The 23,492-nt window shown below is 39.8% G+C and overlaps 1 protein-coding gene across 3 annotated transcripts in view; it reads right to left on the bottom strand.

Annotated features, from left to right (window-relative positions):
* hspa12a (heat shock protein 12A) overlaps positions 1–23,492 on the bottom strand; it is a 161,789-nt gene that overhangs the window by 13,736 nt on the left and 124,561 nt on the right. For 2 of the 3 annotated variants that reach the window (XM_041210540.1, XM_041210543.1), the window contains exons 7-9: positions 16,894–17,065; positions 2,130–2,216; positions 1,047–1,151 (exon numbers count right to left, since the gene is read on the bottom strand). In XM_041210540.1, coding sequence (XP_041066474.1) covers positions 1,047–1,151; positions 2,130–2,216; positions 16,894–17,065 — 364 coding nt within the window. The remainder of the gene's footprint in view (positions 1–1,046; positions 1,152–2,129; positions 2,217–16,893; positions 17,066–23,492) is intronic. The other variant, XM_041210542.1, reaches the window with a different exon arrangement.

Below are 23,492 nucleotides of genomic sequence, written 5' to 3'. Positions count from 1 at the left end.
GTACATTTAGCAGATAGTTCACCAATCAGAAATAGGCAGAATGTCCACTGATTTCTCCATGAGACTAAACTGACAGTCCCATTAAAAGGGGGAAGGGTACGTAACAGGGTGGTGGAGAAACAATGGGAGCATTATGAAGCACATTCAAATAGTGGTGGCTTGGATGCTGGTCGGAATGGGGTAGTAAAAGTTATGCCAACAAATTTTCAGTGTACTAGTCCCTTGTTGCTGCCTGACAGAGAGGATGCAAATCAACTCAAGTGACTGCCTTTGAATGAACAAAACATTTGACAATTGAATATAATTTATTTTTGAATTTTTATGAATGAGAGAAGGCTAATTTCCAATTTCATCCCCAAAATTGTTCTTCTTTTCCTGAAGGTGCTGATTCATCCCAAGTGCTGGCAGCCATCCAGTTTATGAACCAGGAGGACAACCTTCAGGTGTGAACTGAGAGAGTGTTATAGGAAGCTATTTTTTCATGTGGTCCTCACAGTTGAGCCTGACTCCCTTCTTTTATTCACATAACTCATTTCCTATTAAGGAGACACTAGATAACAGTTACGAGAGAAAACCCTAGTGAAACCCCTAGCACTGCTGCTAAAAATAGCACTCTCATCACCATCTTGTCTAAGGTCAGATAACTCATTAAAAATAATGGAGGTAAATTTCCATGAGGATTCTCCTGATTTGGCTGCCATAACTGTGGCAAAATATTCACAGAAACCCTGGAAAAACATAGTTTTCTGTAGATCTTAAACTGATGCCATGATATCAGATTGGGAGAACTCTCGTGGAAATTTAACTTCAAGAATTCAATCTAATATCTTTCTGATCTGTAGATGTCAGTCGCATATGAGCTGCTTCATTCATCCAATAAGCTATCACAAGAGCTTTGGCAAATAAAGAATAGGTGTAAAGGGATCAAACATACTTCTATTAATTCACCTGTCTTGTGGTTAGTCAAAGTTCTTTAGACACCAATATTTCAATTCAATATGTGGCATTTTGCATAATGGCAATTGGTACAAAATCCCTACATTTACCTGAAGCTTTATAGAGTTCTTTCAGGTGTCCTTCAGGTAGTTTAACTTCATGGACAGTGAGATCTACAGTACCCCCTCCACAGTCAACCACAATATAGCGGTCACCTAATGAAACAAATTGCACTTTTAAATGCATTCATAAAGAACTTCCCTGAAACTGCAAAGTATACTATCCAAATGGATTACAGGAACATTGCTAAACACATCTTTCAAAAATAGTCATGTAATGATGCATGTTTGTTTCAAACTGCTGCTTAATATTGAGCAGTGCATTTTAGTAAAGTTTCTTTAACAATCAATGCTCAGAAAGACCACAAATGCATGTCATTATGCTCTAACATCATTAACAAATTAAATATGCCTTAAAGAATCACCAAGAATCACCCTAGTACAAGGCTCAAGCCTCTGAACCACCATGAATTTGTTAATGACTTCATGATAAATTCCTGCCTGCATTATTTAAATTAAGTTTATTTTACAAACTTACTAAAGTAGCAAACATATTAACTAAACACATACACAGACAAATTCAAATTCATTGCATTACAGTTCAAAGTACGTTAGAGATTTGAAGAAATTAATATAAGCATATTGTCGTACTGTATTATCTAAATTGTGGTTTTACCTTTTACTCCATATATATTTTTGTTCAGGCTTTAATACACTGCAAAGTGTAATTATAGAAACATCCCCAACTATCTAAACAAATTACGAAACTAATTGAAGCTACTGTACAAAACATATATGAATCCATAGTTCAGGTATCATTAAGAGTATCTTGTATGGTAAATGTTTGAAACTCATTTATGCAAGGTTACGGTTGGAAATGTGAGCATTTTTATAAAATTATTATTGTTAAAGATAAATAATAGAGATGCATTGAGGAAAGGTGCAAAAATACCACAGCCATGTCACAGACTGGAGTGAAGCGATAGCAGTCCTTTTCTTTGATCTCCTTTCCCTCTCTGATATGTATGTCAATGTCACACAGAAACAAAATATACAGCGTTAACAGGAAATGGCACCATTGCCAGCAACATGAAAATCAGCAAGAGCCAAGAATGCCAGGAAAGAAGACACTACCTTGCTCCAATTCTGACCAGATTTCTCCTATGACATTTTCCACCAAAAAGGTGCGACTCTGTCGATTACGTCGTGTGTATTCTTTAGCTATTTGTTGATAGAGAGAAAATAACTGAGCATAATGCAGAAAGAATCAGAAATGCTGTCAATTTGCAACAATTCAGTTACTTAAGAAGAGTTTGTTCAGAATTTAAGAGCATTTAATGGAAGAAAGAAACCTGGCTTTGCATAAAATTTTGTTTTTAAGATGCTTTATCATCAAGTTAAATTTTGAGTTGGTGTTAAGTATGATGGGAGGGATGAAATGTAAATATTGATATTAATAATAAGGCTTTCCAAATATCAAGATACAAATACTTAAAGTTTATATATTTCTGTTTTAATAGTAGACTGAGGAATATTGTATAAATTGTTTAAAAGCTAGTATCTTAATATTGTAGACATTACTTTCTAGGTTCATATTTTGGTACACATTTAAGGAAAACAAAAGTCGATGTAAAATTCTAGCAGAAAATCTGAGAAAAGACAAATTAATTAGAGAAACATACTTTTCCAAAATGAACAAAGCATTATTTGCAAATCAAATCTACCTGAGCCAAATTTGACTATTGCATTTTAAAAAAAATTAATTCTCCCAAAGATAATTTGAAGATTTGGAAATAAATTCTATTATATGCTGTAACAATATTTGGTGTGTTTAATTTTCTCTGGCAGTGCACTAACTCTGAAAATAAATGGGTTAACAATCTTATAAAGAGGTGCAAAGGAATTTTACGTGAGTGCGTTAACCAGTGCACTAACAGAATAAATTAAGCTCTCAAGTAGCAGAGTTCAGTTTGCATTACACTTGAATAGCCTATTTTATTCACATCAATGGTGCTGAAGAATTTGTGTTTCATTTCTATTAGAAGTTTTCAGAAATTTCAGTTTCTACTTTACCCTTCTGTACTTAATAATCTGGACCACCGAGAGATGCTTTCTCCTCTCTGAAACACAATTTCTCAAAGACATTGGGTAGAATTTTACGGGAACCTCTGCTATCCGAAAAATCCTGTCATTGTTACTACTTACTGGCTTCATTTTTTAAGGAAAGCACAAAAAAACCTTTAAATATCATGGGAACTGCTTTCAGTAAGGTTTTATTTGGTCCAGATCATTTAGCTGATTGCAAGTGAAAACTGTGTTTATGGAATCTGTGGTTGCAAGAAAGAGAAATAATAATAGCAAAGTGCAGCATGCAAATATAAAGCTGATGAAGAAGAAATATAAGTGCAATATTTCTTATGATTGATACCATCTTCAAGTTAGTCATCTTAAAATGCATTCATTATTTTAACTATTTCTCACTAAAAATATCAGGAAGTACTCTATTTTTATAAAATGCACTGGGACATCCTGAAAACATAATAAGGGTGTTACACAAGCACAAGCTTTTTCATTTTTCTTTCTTTTTTTATTCCAATTTTCACCTGAAGATGCAAACTTATCTTGAGGAAAGATCTGGAAACCAGCAGTCCTCTATGTTCCAATCTTTATGTTTGATCCTGGACAGATTCTTGGTAGGCTATTTAAGACTGGGAGGCGAGCATCTCAGTGATTCTGGCCCTGTTTTCAATCAATGTCTGCATATCAGCACCCACCCTTTACAGCAAGGTTTACTGAATAACGACCAAGAACTGGTAATAACTTAACCCTGTCCCATATCAAAAACACGATGATTAACTACAACTTGTCCACTGCTGTTCTTTATTCCATGCGGTGAGTAAAGCATTGAGGCAGAAGCCATTTACCCGCAAAGGAATTGCAAAGGTTACATGACTATGGCAAGCCACAGTACATAACAGGTGACCGTGCACAAAAGCATTTCTTCAAACATCCATACATGTGCAGTTGTAAGCATGGCTGCCATCTTTATGGGGGACAATGTGCAACAGGGCACATGCGCGGTCATCACTCATGGACTCAAAGCCTGCATGGAATTGCAAATATTATAGCGCTGGCAGCACCAAGTTACCACCTTTTACTAAGGAGAAACAGTTTCTTTATACTGTTTGCAATTGCGGCCTCCTCGCAGTTTCTGAATCTCACACTCTGGAGAATCTTCCCCTTAATCCAGGTCTGTCAAAGGGAATAAGCCATGGAGCTGTGAATCGAATTGCAGCCATCAACGGGTGGATCAGAAGCCTCCCCTAATTCCCCATCCCTGGAAACTGCGGGGAGGCAATGCCCTGACTGCCCACCCGCTGTAGGGCTCAGAAATTGGGTGAACAGCTTTAGGATTCAAATAAAATCCAACCAGCACTGCCTCTCCTGCAAATGATGTCATTGGTTGCTACGCATCCGTGGACAAGCGCGCATGAGCAGACAGGTATCGGTGGCCATCTTGCACTGGCAGGAGCCACACTATAATTTGCAGTTGCACGTTACCCACATAGTATATATAACTATAAAGGACGTCATCACGTGCAAACAGAAAGCTGTTCATTATAGTCTGTCTTACTTTCCTCTATCTCTACACATGGATTGTACACATAATCTTTAAAGCTTTCAGGTCTTCTAATGGTACTTGTGCAGGTTGTTACTGGTTGTTCATCTGGTGTCTGCTGGTTCCTGGGTGACTTTGCCTCTCCCAGGAATTTCATTGCTGTGGCAAGTATTGCTGCTAATCTGTTTCATTTTTTGGGGAGAAGTTAACCTCTGGGACTGATGGTTGTCCATTCCTTATTCAGTTGGCGAAATCAGCTCTTCCTCATCAACAGTCTGCTGTGAAGCAGCAGTTTCACTTTCACTATGTATGAGTGAGGTGATAACTGCTTTACACAGGTTACAAGTTGCCAAGTGGGCTGACTTGTGTTGTGTTGAATGCTTGCACTCTCAGCTTCCCAAGTTTTTCACTACTATCACGCTGCTATTTCAGTCTGTAGGAGTTGTCACTTTCTTGAATACTCCCACCTTTTCAAGCTCTTCTACTTTGGCTATCAAGCTGGACTTGAGAGTAGCTGGAACTCTCTGTGGCAGATGCTGAGCTGGTTTCACATTCTTAGCTACTTCAAGTTGATATTCACTAGGATGACCTGTGAAAACATCTTTGTAATTCGTCAGGATCAGTTCAGCAGACAAAGGCTTGGTGCTATGTGAAATACTGCAAATCTCTTCTGGTACATGGAGGATTACCAGTCCAAGCTTTTGACCTGTATGAGCTGAGATGAAGGGATTTTGCTTAGGGTTTACTATCTGGAATTGTAGATCTTCTTTCTTCCCATTGCATTGGGCTCTCAGCTTAGTTTTCCCTCTTGGGATGAGCATCATTCCATCATATAGCCTCAATTTTACCTTCTGCTTCATTTTTGGGTCACCATCTTGAGCAACTTCACACAGGTCTGTGAAACTCATGGGGCTGAATTTTGCGCTTGACAGGCGGGCGGGCCCGACCGACTCGGCGGCGGGTGGGCAGTCGATTGCCGCCGCTGAAATGGGTCCCGCCAACATTTTAAGTGGGCGGGCCAGTTAAGGCCCGCCCAGCGTGACACCTGACGGGAAGAGCTATGCGCTTCCTGTGCGGGCGGGGGGATTCCCCAAATGCGAGAGTGCACTCTTTCGCACATGCGAGTGAAAGAGCACACATCTCCCTGAGTACTGCCTCAGGGAGATCGCTGAAAGGTTTTCAAAGTTTAAAATTGAAAAATAAAAATATCATTAACATGTCCCCCTCATGTGACAATGTCACACGAGATGGGATATGTTAATGAAGTGCACAAAAACTTTATTAAACTTTTTAAAAAATGGACATGAAACCTCATCCCGCCGGTGAATGAGGTTTCATGTTTTTTCAGAAGCCCGCCGGGGCTCCTGGTCTGTCCACCAACCTTAAGGTTGGATGGGCAGGTCCTTTAATTGTTTTAATTATCCTGTCAATGGAAAAATTCAGCCTGTGATGTTGCTCGTAGCACCAGTGTCTGTCTGGTGCTTCACGTTACCTTGAAGCTCTCCTTCTGCAGTCATTATTCCAATAGTCACAAAGCAGTTTTTAACCTTGAGACTTTATAATGCCAACCTCTTCCAGCCTGTTCAGTTATCCATCAGAATCATTGTCTGACATCTTTCCAGCAACCATCCTAATAGGCTTGCTTTTCTTCTTTCCAGCAAAACTCTTGCGTGCAAAGTGATTCATCTTCTTACAGTTAGAGTACTGCTTTCCTCAAGCCAGACTTGCTTTTGTGTAGTGCCCTCTGCATTATTTACATCCAGTACTCTGGCCTTGATCTTTCTACTGGCCCTTCTGTAGATAATTCTTCTTTTTCTCCATTGTCTTGTGCTTGGAAGGCCTGAACTGCCCCTCTTCATAGTGCAAAACTTCGTCAGTCCTCCCACCAATGCTCTTCAACTGATAAATAATCAATTCAGAGCTTCTGTACATGTCAATAGCTTTCTTGTGAGTAAGTTTCTCTTCTCAGCATACATACTCTTATGGCAGGATCTCTCATTCCTAAGACAATCCTATCTTTGATCAGATCGCCCTTCAGTTGCTCAAACTAACAAGATTCAGCTAGACGTCTCAGTGTAGTCACATACTGATCATTATTCTCCCCTTCTTCCTGAGCTCTGATATTGAACACATAGCGTTCAAAAATAGCATTAGAGGGTTCAAAGTGGGTCATCAAGGCCTCCAAAATTTCAGAAGACTGGCTTTTCTGCACCTCAGTAAAGTCTGGGGTGCTATACAGCTAGTATCACTCTTTCCCCAGCACTGATAACAGAGTGCTACTCTTATTTGTTTAAATTTCTTGTTCAACTCTGAGGCAATTTCACATTTCTGCCAATGAGACTGGAAGAATTTCCAATTCATTCTCAAATCAGCCTTCACCTCCATAGGAGCTGGTACCGGAATATTCAAAGCTATACTGACTCACCCAGCAGTCAACGTCCTTTTCAAAGTTGCAGACTGAAGCTTTAATTATTCTCTGCTGTTTCTTACAGCACCTGGCTCCCTTACAGCTACCAAAATCCACTCTAATTTATCTGTGCACTCCTGACACCATCTTCCATGTGGTGGGTAAAACAGCTACTGCCTCAATCCTTTACTCGCAAAAGAATTACATCAGAGGTAACATGACTATGGCAAGCCACAGTACACAACAGGCAACTATGCACAAGAGCACTCTTTGGAGTGTTCTTCAAACACTCTTGCTGAGACCAGGGATAAAAGCATGGGTACTTCCAGATACTGGTATGAGAAGTATTGCGATAAAAGAGTTTGCATTATTCTTTTAAAGAAAATCGACCAATGTTTCACTTCACTTTCAGGTGAAACTATCAAGTGAAAATACCAAATCAACATAAGTAAGTCAAAATAAAGGAATTGTTAGTCAGCAGGCTAAAAACAAAGTTTGCATGCATTCAAAAATGTCTGATACAAAGGATCATTGTTTGACTTTACAATCCTTCTTGGGTGTTTTAGGTACTTGGACACAAAATGGAAATTCAGGTACACAATTTTGCAGTTTTTGATATGGATATTCAGAAAATCATGTTCATTTGTGACTTAATTTTCAACACATGCTCCCAGTGGCCAAAGCTATCCCCTGGAGCATGAAATCAGAAAATTATCTTCGCAATCTTGCTTTAAATATTATTCAAGCAAAATCTACGAGCTAGTGTGTATATTCATCACAAGAATTTTTTCTTTGTCATATATTTTGAAGTAGGAAACTTTCATTCTGCAATGAACTCCAAAGAAAGAAATTCACGAGCATGAAATTAAAATGTAGCTACCAAGACAAAATAGTTACCTCCCTGCAGTTCTCCTCCATAGCTAATTGCAGTGTGACTGACAGTGATGCATAGTCAGCGGTATAATTCTAGTCTGCTGACTGCACATTGCACTCCACAGATACTGGTATGAGAACTCCGTTACAGAATAACTACAGTCTTATATAAGGGTCAGCTTTGAGGATAAGAATGCTCCCCTGATTTGCTTCAGTAAACAAACAAGTTAAATTATTCCTTGCACATAATTTCAGTAAATATCTTGAGCTAAAACAATTACAAAATTGTACTTGTTTTCATGTATTCTTACTCTCCTTCACAAGCACAGTCATCCAAGTTATGTAAGATTTGTTGATTACAGTTAACAATTCACGGTTTTCTCTGAGATCCTCTATACCACTTCTTCCTGTTTGCTAAGACCAAACAAAAAGCACTGAAAGGCCTGTTTTTGATCAGGTAATATCCTTTATTCTATTATTCTAATATTCTATTACATAGATATTACAACATAGGAACTGTGATTTAGTCCAGCCAGTTTATGTTGGCAGTTATCCTCCACGTAAGCTCAATTCTCATTTCCTTTAATGCGCTTCCTATCCTTCAACCTTTTCTTAAATGTTGACATGGCTTCTGCTTCAACTACTAAATCTGGTAGCACATTACAACCTTCATAAACCTTTGTGCAAAAAAAAATCAGTTCTCAGTGCTAAATCTCATAATTATTCTTATATTAATGATGCGAAAGGAAGCAGTGCTGGATCTAGTTCTTGTGAATGAAGCAGGGCAAGTGAACTGTGTTGCAGCAGGAGAACAGCAGGTTGGTAGTGATCATTATATAATTAGGTTTATATAGTTATGGAAAGGGGCACAGATAAGTCAAAGGTGAACATACCTAACTGAAAGAGAGCCACTTTTAGTGATTTGAAAAGAGATACAGCACAGGTGGACTAGAAACAAATATTTGCCAGGAAAACAGTAAATGAGCAGAGGCCTTCAGAGTGAAGGTGATATGGGTACAAGCCAAGCATATTCCCATGAGGAGGAAAGATAGGGCATCTATAGCCAGGACTTGCTGAACGATGAAGTGGCTAAAATAAAACAGAAAAAGGTTTATGGCAAATGTCCAGTCCAGAATAGAATCAAGAACCAGGTAGAATACTGAGAGTGCAGGGAATATTGAGAAAGGATGTAAGAAGAGCAAAAAGAGATGATGTGCGAGTAACATTGAAAAGAACCCAAAAATCTGTTAGAAGAATGAGAGGTGAACTTATTGAAACATATAAGATTCTGAGGAGGCTTGCAGAGTAGATGCTGAGAGGATATTTCCCATCTTGGGGGAATTTAGAACCATGAGGCACACAGTTTCAAAATAAGGTATATCCCAATTTGAATACGCATATAAAATGGATAAAGAAAAATAAATAAACTGAATATTAAACTGATTAGTTGATTACTCATTTCCATTGTGAACTGGAAAATGGATTGTGTAATGTTCAGAAGATGCATTACATCAGTTCTCACAGAAAACACTGCTTTCTCCTGTTTAGTTTTTCCTTATTCTTTCCTACTGGAATTTTATTGAAATCTATGGTCTTAATCCTTGTGATGATTTGAGATGCCTGTTCATAGAACACCACAAAATGAACAAAGGCTATTGGATCGGCTCAATCCACAGACTTGCAATTTGCCATTGCTGCTTTTGGTTGGTAATAAATGCAACCAATATTCGTACATTAGTGTAAGCTCCAGCTTGGTGTCCCATAATTCTCTTGCTTCAGAAAAACATAAACAAGGCAAATCTGTAGCATGCAAAATGGGGATGCACAAGCCCAGTGGCAGGTTGCATTGCATTTACAGTAAATCAAAAAGCATGCAAAATCTAATAGTTTTACAAATGCAATATCTGACTTACAAAGAAAGAATATTACAAACCTTTTCTTCTATTAACATAGAAGGTCCTGCATTTGATATATTTTTCAATGAATCTGATTAGTGCAGAGCTGCTTGTATCATTGTTTTAACTGTGATTAATTGTCAGTAAATGTTAAATACATTGGCAGTGTCTTAACAAAATCAACCTCTCAAGCTTTTAACATTGGGCAAAGAAAATTCTTGCAAGTAATTGAAGAATGTGCAAAGCAATGAAGGAAGCATTCGCTTTGACAAACACAAATAGCATGCAGGACAACAAGCATTTCTCTGCCCAAATTAAAAATATGACAGGATCACATTTATCAAGGCTGATAGGAACTGTGATATTCCATTGTTCCAACTATTTCTGAAAACTATTGGAAAATTAGGCACCAAAAGTGAACAAAAACACTTTACCAACTTTATACCATAGAAGAATTTAACCCTCTAAAGGTAGATGGCATCTGAAAATCTATGTACCAGTGATGCCAGACATTTTAGGCTTTGTTAAACACTTCTTCATGAAGATAATCCTGCTGAAAAAGTTAATAAGCATTCAAGAGGAAATAATGCTTGGAAGATATCTCACAAGATATGTAAACGGGTAAATTGGCAATAATCAGAAACAAGATAACATTCCATTTAAAATAGAGCTCCAATCCAATGTATACCTAAAATTGCACATTAAAAAAGCTCACAACCCTCAGTGGACTTTTCAGGTTTAGAGGGTTCAGGTGCCCTTGCAACTAGAAGTACTGTAAAAATTCAAAACAAATTAGCTTCCTAAAGCTTCAGATGCCGAGGCCACATCATAGCCTGAACTCCACAACTGCTGGCTTGGCGATCTACCTCCAATGACCATAATCTGCATCCCACTGAGGAATGCAGGAAATCCTGCTTCTGGGAGTACATGCCCTGGGCCATGGCTCACACAATTCTTTAAGTGAAACCAAGATCTACCATATCTGGTCCCTAGCAATTTTCCAGTCATTCCAACGGGAAAGGGGTGTATATTGGATTTTTGGGAAAACCGCTTTTCTGGAAAAGTTTTTCCTCATTAGTTGTTACACATACAATATAATGGCATAAATTATATCGTTGACTTGCATGCCACTTGCATGTAAACCGCTGTGATGAAAACCATAGTTGACGATTTTGGATTATTCGAAAGAGAAAATGTTTTGTTGAATATTTCTTCATGAAGACAATCCTGTTTGAATGACTGAAAAATTTAATATGCATTCTAGAGAAAGTAATGCTTGGAAAATATCTCACAAGATATGTAAACAGATAAATTTGCAATAATCAGTAACAAGATGATAAAAATTTTAAAATAGAGCTCCAGCCCAATATATACCTAAAACTGCACATTTAAAAAGCTCAAAGTCTAACAAGATCTTCTGCAAAATCAATTTTCACCATAGCAACTATAACATTCTTTTGCTGGCATGCTCATACTTCCTGCTGTTCAGAAGTGTGGCCTGCCTGAAAACTTCTCCAGGTAGCAATAATTCACAAATTATAGCCTCAGAAAATTCAAAGTGCAAAAAATGAAACACAACAGTCTGAAATTCTTGCACTAATTTTGGATTATTAAAAGTTTTTTGGGGGGTCTCTCATGCTGTTTTACCCAGGATATTCCTATTTTCAGTCTGTTGACGAAAGTTTGGGATGGCAGTCCTGCAGAGTGGCTCAACTGTAATGCACAGAGCAGCATCAGATACGCTGAAGCATTGTGAGCTGCAAATATGAACAGCCCATCAATTAACATGGCATTGGGAAGACAAAGCTAGCTGTTCACTCACCAACTTGCTGTAAATAAAGGCGTTGTTGACCGAATAGAAGCCATTTGCATTTGCCAAGAATGGCATCTGCAAGGACTTAGCAAATGCCATTCTTGGCATCTTGCAGAATCCATTTGTAAAGACTTAGCAGAGATGGCACATGCTTAAAGAGACTGATAGCTATTTCCTTAGAAGCTCCTGCTGCAGTAGGCATGGGAAGAGATAGCTTAAGCATGTGACAATGTCTCAGATGTTTCTAACTTTCATAAAGATCCCTTACAACACACAGCCCAAAGATGTCTACAGTCATCGGGATCACAAGAAAGCATAGGTGAAATCCTGGTGCCAGCCAACATACTTTGCCTTAATTAAAAGGAGTGCTAGATTAGATGTCAGACACATTGGGCTGCATATTCCGGTGGGCGAGTGGGGGTTGGGGTAAAATAACATAGGGTGATGTCGGGTGTGCATCCTGATGTCACCTCGCGTCATTTAGATACGGCTGCGTGCCCGCCGAACTGTCAAAGGCCTATTAAGACCATTAAAAAATTAATTAACATGATTAATGGACTTGCCCATCCAACCCTAAGATTGGCGGGTAGGCCGGGAGCCCAGTGGAGCTTCTGAAAAAACATGAAACCTTATCCATGGGCAGGATGAGGTTTCATGAGGGTATTAAAATTTTTATAAAATGTTTAAATAAAAGAAATTGACATGTCCCAGCTCATGTGACAGTGCCAAATGAGTGGACATGTCAGTAATTTTTTCCCCCTTCTTTATTGAAACTTTTAAACCTGAGCCAATCTCCCTGAGGCAGCACTTTGCATGCGCAAAAGAGCACACTCCCCACTCAGGGAATCCCTCCCCTCCCTCGCCTGCACAGGGAGCGCATAGAGCTTCCTGGCAGACGTCATGCTGGGCAGGCCTTAATTGGCCCACCCACGTAAAATGGCAGCATGCCCCCGACTGGGGGTGCCGATTGTGAACCTGTCCGCTTGCGCCTGCTCCCGCACAACACCCACAATGGGGGGAAGATCCTGCCCATTAAACTATGCACAAGCACCAAGGGGAAAGTGCGATATTAACTCCAGTTGCCAACATGCATCCATTTGCAAAATAGGAAATAAATGCTCTGCACTTGACTTTGACATAGGTGTGTTTGAGGAATTAAGGCTGGGATTTTCCAGCGCCATCATGGCAGGATCTGCCATGGGAGATTTGGCGACCAAGCGACCATCGACTTTCGAAAGGACTGGATGATTCTGATGGTGGGCGGGGCCAGGAAATCCCACCCTAAGGATTAAAATACAGGACAAAGTGGTTTGGGTGTCATTATTTGACAGATGTGGTTTCCCCTTTAAGAAATATTTAAGAAATAGTTCATGACACACATGAACTAATCATGATGTATGCAATAAAGCTCATGTTTGAATCAGAACAAATGTGCCATTCGTATCTTGAAACAGTGCTCTACTTGTATCGATGAATGAGGGGCAGCCTTACAGCCTAACCCCCCCAAGGGTTTCCAGGATAACTATTCTCCGTTGCATGCCTCACAGCATTCATCTGGAACGAGCCCCTAACATGTATCTCAATAATTAGGATGACAAAGACATAGCAGAGTGTATGCCAATGAAGATATAGCAAAGGTGCCAGCAAACCAGCCAGGAAGACTATGTTCCAGGCAATAATTCCACACACCTTCCAAGGAGTGCCACAGGTGCATCATTTCTTAACGGAAAACCATACCTGCTGAGTTGTGATGCCCAGATCATTTTATACTCAATTACGAACATACGAAGTAGAAGAAGAAGGCCATTCAGCCCCTCGAGCCCGCTCCGTCATTCAATAAGATCATGGCTGGTTTGTTTGTGTTTCAAGTTCTACATTCTCATCTATGCTGACGACCTTTAACTCCCTTGCCTAACAAGAACCTATCTACCTCTGCCTTAAAAATATTCAGTGACCCCATTTTCACTGCCTTCTGAGGCAGAGAGCTCCAAAGTTGCATAACCCTCAGAAAAACATTTTTCTCATCTACGTCCTATAAGGGCAACCTCTAACTTTAAAACAGTGGCCCCTAGTTCTGGACTCATCCACAAGAGGAAATATCCTTTCCACATCCACCTTGCCAAGACCATTTGGGATATTATATACTTCAATCCAGTCACCCCTCACCCTTGTCAACATTTTCTGTTTATAAGGATTTCATTTTCATTGGTTTAGTTGATAAGGTGCCACATCAAAGATTATTGCGGACATTAAGGGTAGAAAGCAGGATGAGCAAGTAACAGATATAAAAATAAAAACAAAAAAACTGCGGATGCTGGAAATCCAAAACAAAAACAGAATTACCTGGAAAAACTCAGCAGGTCTGGCAGCATCGGCGGAGAAGAAAAGAGTTGACGTTTCGAGTCCTCATGTCCCTTCGACAGAACTTGAGTTCGAGTCCAAGAAAGAGTTGAAATATAAGCTGGTTTAAGGTGTGTGGTGGTGGGGGGGGGGCAGAGAGAGAGAGAGAGAGAAGTGGAGGGGGGGTGTGGTTTTAGGGACAAACAAGCAGTGATAGAAGTAACAGATAGCCCTAGTGGGAGTGGGTAGCACATTACTTAGCTAATATCACCACCATGAACAACCCTTTGTCTTTTTGTCTATGACATATTTGGCAATCTCTTCTTTGCCTCCACCTATCACTGGCCCTATATCCAGCTCTAGCTGTCCCACCCCCACATCAACCAGCTTATATTTCACCTCATTTCTATATTTCCTCAGTTCTGATGAAGAGTCATGCAGACTCGAAACATTGACTGTGTTCCTCTCCGCAGATGCTGTCAGACCTGCTGAGTTTTTCCAGCTATTTTTATTTTTGTTTCAGATTTCCAGCATTCACAGTATTTTGCTTTTATTCTTACTTTTGTGTTCAATTACTCCCATGATAAAGGGGAGCATTCGATTAGCCTTCTTGATCACATGTTGTACCTGCATACTAACTTTTTGTGATTCATGCACTAGAACACCTAGATCCCTATGCCCCTTGGAATTCTGCAGTCAATTTCTGTTACTCTTTTATTCTTTCTGCCAAGTGAACAAATTCACATTTTTCCACATTATACTCCATCTGCCAGACTTTTGCCCATTCACTCAACTTATGTATATCCATCTGCAAACTCCTTGTCTTCTTCACAAAATTTCCTACCTATCTTTGTGTCATCTGCAAATTTAGCCACCAAGCCATTGTTCCCCTCACCTAATTCATTGATATAAATTGTAAAAAGTTGAGGCCCCAGCACAGACCCCTGCAGGACTCCATTAGTCATATCCTGCCAATCAAAGACCCATTTAAGCGTACTCTCTGTTTTCTGCCAGCCAGCCAATCTTCAATCCATTCCAATATGTTACCCCTTACACCATGAGCTTTTATTTTCCGCAATAATCTTTGATGTGGCACCTTATCAATTAAACCAATGAAAATGAAATCCTTATAAACAGAAAATGTTGACAACACTCTCGTCAGGCAGCATTGAAACCATTTCAAAAAGCTATCAACCTGAAACATTACTTTCCAGGAATGCTGCCTGGCCTGCCTAATGTTTCCAGAATGTTCTTTTTTATTTCAAATTTCCAGCCTTCACAGTGTTTTGCTTTTTTAAAAATGAACCACAAATCGCACGAATAATAATAAGCGTTGTCTGAGCATTCATAGTACTACAGCTAAATTGAATACTGCCCTGTCACTGGAATACGAGCTGATTTTATGAGCCCATGGAGTCACAGTAGCTGGCCATGAACTTCAGACATTCAAGTGCAGACAGCATCATGATTTTCCTACTAGTGAAAACCAATATTTCCAATATGCTGTTGATTGATGAGACTGTCTGCTGCCAGTGCAGGCTTTTAAAATTATCTCCACATGATTAAATATCGAAACATTCAACTCTGTTGTTTGATATAAAATTTCAAAAGGCTATCTATTGTAATGATACAGATTATACCACAGCTCATTGGAATTATCACCATTTAAAAATAAATTTAGGAACTGAGGAATTTAAAAAGGTTTTTTTGCCCTCTTTCCCAAACCAACAAAGGGGTGCAATTCCATTGGCATTTACTTTTACTTACTCGAGTAGATATTCTTCTGTGAACCCAGACAGTGATTGAAGGAAAGCTGATCCTGAGTCTGAGCCATCTGATCCTGTGCCCACTCCACAGACACACACACAGGTACAAACACAGACACACATACATACGCACAGACGTGCACACACAGATACACACAAAGAGACACAAGTTGGTTTCAGCAATAGCTAGTGGAACATGAACTGATATTCCTGCAGAAGCAGGAATTGTTCTGCCCATATTACTGGCTCTGATGGGATTAGTTAATTCAGCAGTGACTGAGGGAATTTGGGAGACTTCTCACTTCTGGAATACCACACTGAGGAAATTCTAAGTTGTGGAATATTACAATTTTGATTGCTTCCATGGAATCTTCTACCATAGTCATAAGATAGAGGGGAAGTGTTGATTGCATCAGTAATTTATCACAAATACAATCCAGTTTGTTTTAAATACCCATTGATATAATCAGATTGATAGGATTGGCGTAATATTGTGTATAAACATACTTCTAAGTATCAAAAAGGAATTCAAATCTAGGCTTTTAAGTGCTGATTGATTCTAAAAAAGCTTTTATGCAGAACTTTTAAAATGGTCCTCAAAAGAATGAGTTAATCCTTCTACTATCTGCATTTTAAAATAAGCATTACTTTATTTGGCCTGAAAATTTATTAAATCCACAACTTTTGCCAACACCTTCGACACATCCAAAAGTCAATTCAATAGGATCCTGTCATCTTCACCATGGAAATCATTTAACGACTTAAGTCGCCGGCTGTTTCCAAAAGAAATTGCTAAAGAACAGCTTAGATCTTGGTAAAATGTCACTAATGTTTTAATGAAGCCCAATACTTAGAATAATAATTTTCATTAAAGCGTGTTCAGAAAATTCTTTTGGGTAAGCCAATAATGTGGCACTGATGTATTGCATCATGCATATTTTTAAAAAGTGATTTTAACATGAAAAGAAGATTCAGCATTTTTAATGACCACACTACAGTCAAAGGTTGGCCTTATGGGTAGTTTTGAAAGGAAGAAAAAAAGTCTAATTTGCTAATGTTGAGTATAAGGTGAATGTTTTATATATATATATATATATATACATATATATAGCGTGATATTGCACTATTTCTATTAAGAAATAGTTAGGTATTTGCTGACTCAAAGTGACAAACAGGCAAAGATACCATGTGTTATTCCAGATGAAAGTGTTTCAGTGGAGCTATAACCATTGACAGCCTCCTTGGCACTGAGATCAATCATCTGATGTAGGCGGAGTTTCCGGCAGTAAATGGAGGCAGCTTCCGGTTCAAGTGCAATTATCAGCTGTTCTGGACTATCAGGGGATGCCAAACCTGCCTGTGGAAGTGAACAAAAGGGGAAAATTAGTTCTAAATAAAATGAAGCTAGCTACAAAAGGAGGCTATTTGGCCCATCAATCCAGCTCTGCTATTTTATTAGTCATGGTAGTTTTATATCTTCCGTTCCCTAATGGTGATTACACAACCTGCTGTATGTGATTTTCTGAGGTGGGCAGCCTGAGAGTGCCGCTCCCTGCCCAGAGCAGTGGATTATAAATTATACGAACAAGGAGCAGGAGTAGGCCATTCAGCCTCTTGAGCCTGCTCCACCATTTAATAAGATCATAGCTGATCTGATAGTAACCTCAAATCTCCATCCGCCTAACAGCAATAACCTATCATCCCCTTGCTTACCAAGAATCTATCCACCTCTGGCTTAAAAATGTTCAAAGACTCTAATTCCACCGACTTTTCAGGAAGAGAGTTCCAGAGAAAGGCCCTGAGAGTGAAAAAAATTTGCCTCATCTCCGTTTTAAAGGGGCTACCCTTTATTTTTAAACGATGACCCCTTAGTTCTAGACTCTCTCACAAAATGAAACATCATCTCCACATCCACCCTGTCAAGACCCCTCAGAACCTTATCAAGTCACCCCTTACTCTTCTAAACTCCAGCGGATACAAGCCTAGCCTGTCCAACCTTTCCTCATAAGACAACCTGCCCATTCCAAGTATCAGTCTGGTAAGCCTTCCCTGAACTGCTTCCAAAGCATCTGAATCCTTCCTTAAATAAGATGACCAGTACTGTACACAGTACTCCAGATGTGGTTTCACTAGTGCTCTGTATAACTGAAGCATAACCTCCCTACTTATGTATTCAATTCCCCTCGCAGTAAATGATAACATTCTATTAACTTTTCTAATTACTTGCTGTAACTGAATACTAGCCTTTTGCATTCATACACGAAGACACCCAGATCCCTCTGCATTTCAGAGCTCTGTAATCTCTCACGATTAGATAATATGATTTTCTTTTATTCTTCCTGCCAAAATAGACAATCACATTTTTCCACATTATAATCCATTTGCCAAATCTTTGCCCACTCACTTAACCTATCTATATCTTTTTGTAGCCTCCTTTTGTCCTCTTCACAACTTACTTTTCTACCTATCTTTGTGTCATCAGCAAATTTGGCAATCCCCATCCCAGCCATCCCTTCATCCAAGACATATATATAAATTGTAAAGTTGAGGATCCAGCATTGATCCCTGTGGCACACCACTCGCGTTATAGCTTGCCAACCTGAAAATACCTATTTATGCCTACTCTCTGCTTTCTGTTAGCCAGCCAATCCTCTATCCATTCCAATATGTTACCCCATTACCATGAGCTTTTATTTTCCACAATAATATGGCACATTATCAAATGCCTTCTGGAAAATCTAAGTACTGTACATCGACTGGTTCCCCTTTATCCACAGCATGTGTTACTTCCTCAAAGAACTCCAATAGATTGGTTAAACATGATTTCCCTTTCACAAAACCATGTCAACTTTGCCCGATTACCTTGAACTTATCCAAGTGCCCTGCTAAAGCTTCTTACATTTTCCCTATGGCAGATGTTAAGCTAACTGGCCTCTAATTTCTTGCTTTCTGTCTCCCTCCCTTTTTGAATAATGGAGTTACATTTGCTAGCTTCCAATCTAATGGAACCTTCCCCAAATCTAGGGAGTTTCGGAAAATTAAAACCAATGCATCAACCATCTCACTAGCCACTTCTTTTAACTAACACCCTTCATTTCTCTTAATACCTTTACTTCCTAAGTGTCAGTATTACTTTTAAATACTTCAATGGATTTTGGATCTCTGGTCTTCAATGTCTCTACATTCACACAATCTTTTGCACGCAGAGATTTTTTCTGGCTTTTCCTTTGGGTTTAACTGATTTACCTTAAATTTTGAGATTTTGTCCCTTTGTTCTGGATTCTCCCAGTCCACTGCCAATTCCTTTCATTATCTGAAGAGCCTGAATCAGATCACCCCTTACCCTCCTCATACCAAAGGAATATTGTTTAGTCTGTCATCATAACATAGACCCATCATCCCAATTATCTATCTGGTGAGTCATTGCTGGGCTTTTTATGGTGCATACTATGCTTCCTACTGTGTATTTACAAAACTAAACCCAACATTATCAATGAGGTCTAACAGGTGCTGTCTGTGTAACTGCAGTAGTCCTTCATTATTTTGATATTCCATATTTTCTGTGATCTCTTATGTGTCACTTTTGGGACCTGCAAACCAACTACTAGTGACACATGTATTACAACACCTAAGTTATTTTGTTCATCTGTCCCATCCCTGTCATGGTTCACTGATTAATTTGATTTCTCCTTGCCATTCTTACTTTCATTGTACCACCCTAAACTTTATTAAATTAAACTGCATCTTCATCATTTCATTCACTTGCTCAAACAGCCTTCTTTTACAAGTTTCCACTTAGCATTGTATTTCGTTGCAGGGAAAGTGTTTGTCTCCACCACAAGCGTGTAAATTTGGCAGAACAAATTGCTGACCTGTTACAGAACTGATTTTCACTTTGTCGAATTCAACAGAATGATAAATGGGCAAATTTAATAACAGCAGTTGGTTCACACTGCTAGATTGCCACCCACGTGGCAAAGACCAAACTCCTCCATCACCTAGCTTAGCATCTTTTACAGACTAGAGTATATTTTCCTATATTCCTAAGTTCAGGTGAAATAACCAGGTGCATTTTTACATGAACTTTAATATCAGTTCTCTAGATATACATTCTCTGACCCTGTGCTTGTTTTTTTTATTCTTTCATGGGATGTGGGCACCACATTTTTATTGCCTATCCCTAATTGCCCTGAGAAGGTGATGGTGAGTTGATTTCTTGAACCACTGCAGACATACCCATCAGTGCTGTTAGAGAGGGAGTCCCAGGATTTTGACCCAGCAACAGTGAAGGAGTGACGATATAATTCCAAGTCAGGATGGTGGGTAGCTTGGAGAGGAACTTGCAGATAGTGGTGTTCACATACATTTGCTGCCCTTGTCCTTCTAGGTGGTAGAGATTGCAAATGGAAGGTGCTGTCGAAGGACCCATGGTGATTTGCTGCAGCAAATCTTGCAGATGGTACACACTGATGCCACTGTATATTAGTGGTGGAGGGAATGAATGTTTAAGGTGGTAGATAGTAAGTAACAGTGAATATATTTTCCTATATTCCTAAGTTCAGGTGAAATAACCAGGTGCATTGTTACACAAACTTTAATGTCAGTTCTCTAGATATACATTCTCTGACCTTGTGCTTGTTTTTTTTTAAATTCTTTTATGGGATGTGGGCATCACATTTTTACTGCCCATCCCTAATTGCTCTGAGAAGGTGATGGTATGTAAGCAAGCTCCTTTGTCCTGGATGGTGTTGAGCTTCCTCAGTATTCCATTACACTCCTGACTTGTGCCTTGTAGATGGGTAGACGTTAGGGAGTCAGGATGTGAGTTACTCTCCACAGAATTCCCAGCCTCTGACCTGTTCTTGTAGCCACATTATTTATAATGGCTGCTCCAGTCAAGTTTCTGGATAATGGTAAGTCCCAGGATATTGATAGTGGGGAGATTCAGTGATGGTAATGCCATTGAATGTAAGGGGCAATGGTTAGATTCTCACTTGTTGGAGATGGTCGTTGCCTGGCACTTGTGTGACATGAATGTTACTTGCCACTTGTCAGACCAAGCCTGAATATTGTACAGGCCTTGCTGCATTTGGACATGGACTGCTTCAGTATCTGAGAAGTCACAGATGGTGCTGAACATTGTGCAATCATCAGTGAGCATCCCCACTTCTAACCTTCTGATGGAAGGAAGGTGATTGATAAAACAGCTGAAGATGGTTGGGCCTGGGATACAACCCATCGATTCCAGTTTTACTAGGGCTCTTTGATACCACATTCAGTCAAATGCTGCATTGATGTCAAAGGCAGTCACTCTCGCCTTTTGTCCATGTTTAGAATAAGGCTGTAATGAGGTCAAGATCTGAGCAGCCCTGGTGGAACCCAAACTGAGTGTTAGTGAGCAGGTTATTTCTGAGTAAGTGCCATTTGATAGCACTGTTGGGAACCCCTTCCATCACCTAACCGATGATTGAGGGTAGACTGATGGACCAGTAATTGGCCGGGTTATATTTGTCCTGCTTTTTTGCGCATTAGATATACCTGGGCACTTTTCCACATAGCCTGGTTGTAGCTGTACTGGAACAGCTTGGCTAATGGCACAGCTAGTTCTGGAGCACAAGACTATTGTTGGAATGTTGTCAGGTCCTATAGCTTTTGGAGTATCCAGTGTCTTCAGCCATTTCTTGATATCACATGGAGTGAATTGAATAGGCTGAAGGAATGCTATCTGTAATGCTAGGAACCTCAGGAGGAGGCTGAGATAAATTATCCACTTGGCACTTCTGGCTGAAGATTGTTGCAAATGCTTCAGCCTTGCCTTTTGCACTGGTGCTGGGCTCCACCATTATTAAGGATTTGTGGGGCCTCCTCCTCCAGTGAGTTGTTCAATTATCCACCACCATCCATGACTGCATGTGGCAAGACTGCAGAGCTTTGATCTATTGGTTGTGGGATAATTTCGCTCTATCGCATGCTGCTGTCACTGTTTGGCATGCTATTACTCCTGTGTTGTGGCTACACCAGGTTGACAACTCATTTTTAGGTATGCCTGGTGCTGCACCTGACATGCCCTCCTGCGCTCTTCATTGAACCAGGGTTGATCCCGGCTTGATGGTAATGGTAGAATGGGGGATATGCTGGGCCATGAGGTTGATGATTGTATTTGAATACAATTCTGCTGCTACTGGTGGACCATAGTACCTAATGGATGCCCAGTTTTGAGTTGCTAGATCTGGTCAACACCTATCCTATCCAGCATGGTGGTAATGTCACACAACTTGATGTAGTCTCCTTAATGTGAAGACAGGACTTTATCTCCGCAAGGACATAGGTGGTTACTCCTATCAATACTGTCATAGATGTATCTGCGACAGTTAAATTGGTGAGGGTGAGGTCAAGTATGTTTTTCCCTCTTGTTGGTTCCCTCACCACCTGCTGCAGATCCAGTCTAGCAGCTATGTCCTTTTGATCTTGGCCAGCTTGGTCAGTAGTGGTGTTACCGAGCCACTCTTGGTGTTGGCATAGAAATCTCCCAACCAGAGTACATTCTGTGCCCTAGCCACCCTCAGTTCTTCCTCTAAGTGGTGTTCAACATGGAGGAGCATTGATTCATCAGCTGAGGAGGGGCTGGAAGATGACAATCAGCAGGCAGATTTTCTTGGTCAGATTTGACCTGATGGCATGAGACTTCATTGGGTCCAGGGATACTGTTGAGAACTTCCAAGGCAACTCCTTCCTGACGGTATACCACTGTGCCACCACCTCTGGTGGGTCTGTCCTGTTGGTGGGACAGGACATACTCAGGGACGATGATGGTGCTGTCTGGGACATTGTCTGTAAGGTATGATTCTGTGAGTATGACTGTGTCAGGCTGTCGTTTTACTAATCTGTGCCCCTAGATGTTAGTGAGGGGGACTTTGCAAGGTCGACAAGGCTGGATTTGCCATTGTCATTTCCGGTGCCTAGGTCACTGCCGAGTTATCTGTCTGGTTGTATTCCATTTTGTGGCTTTTAACGGTTTGATACAACGGCGTTAGGCCATTTCAGAGGGCTGTGGGTCTGGAGTCACATGTTGGCCAGTCCAGGTAAAAATGGTAGGTTTCCTTCCCTAAAGGACATTCGAGAAGGAAATCTGCCATTTTATGTCTTCATAGCTAGATAAGTATAGTCTTCATACTAGGTTTCTCCCAATTACCATTCCACAATGAACAACAGGAACCATGATTTGTGGTTTACGTGATGTTGATTTTAAGTATATAGAAATCAAGAAATAATAAAAACACATCTGTTCCTTAGATTGTGTATAATCAACTTTATCTAATCTATGGAGAGGAAGACAAGTTAATGTTTCAAGTCCGTATGAATCGTCATCAGAACTTTATTAGTTCTGATGACTAGTCATACGGACTCGAAATATTAACTCTGTCTTCCTCTCCACAGATGCTGTCAGGCTTGCTGAGTTTTTCCAGCAATTTTTGTTCTTATTTCAGATTTCCAGCATCCACAATATTTTGCTTTTATCTAATCCATGTTGTCTTCTCTCAAAGGTGAACGTGGTAAAAAAACTCACCTATTTAATCTCATGCCTTGCATTTCTCACTCTGGATCAACTGCCTTCCAAACTGTAACATTTGCATGATACCAGCATGGTGGTAACTATTATGGTCTGCACATCATGCAATCTTTTCTACTTGTATTGATCATCATAGGCCTCAACATCCTAATTAGATATTCATCCAACTGTCTATGAAGTTGGGAGAAGCCACCCACTAACTTTACCCTCATTT

The sequence above is a fragment of the Carcharodon carcharias genome, chromosome 17 (genome assembly GCF_017639515.1).
Source record: "Carcharodon carcharias isolate sCarCar2 chromosome 17, sCarCar2.pri, whole genome shotgun sequence".
Taxonomy (NCBI): Eukaryota; Metazoa; Chordata; class Chondrichthyes; order Lamniformes; family Lamnidae; genus Carcharodon; species Carcharodon carcharias.
The sequence above is the reverse complement of the archived record's forward strand: the minus strand, read 5'-3'. Positions and strand labels throughout refer to the sequence as shown.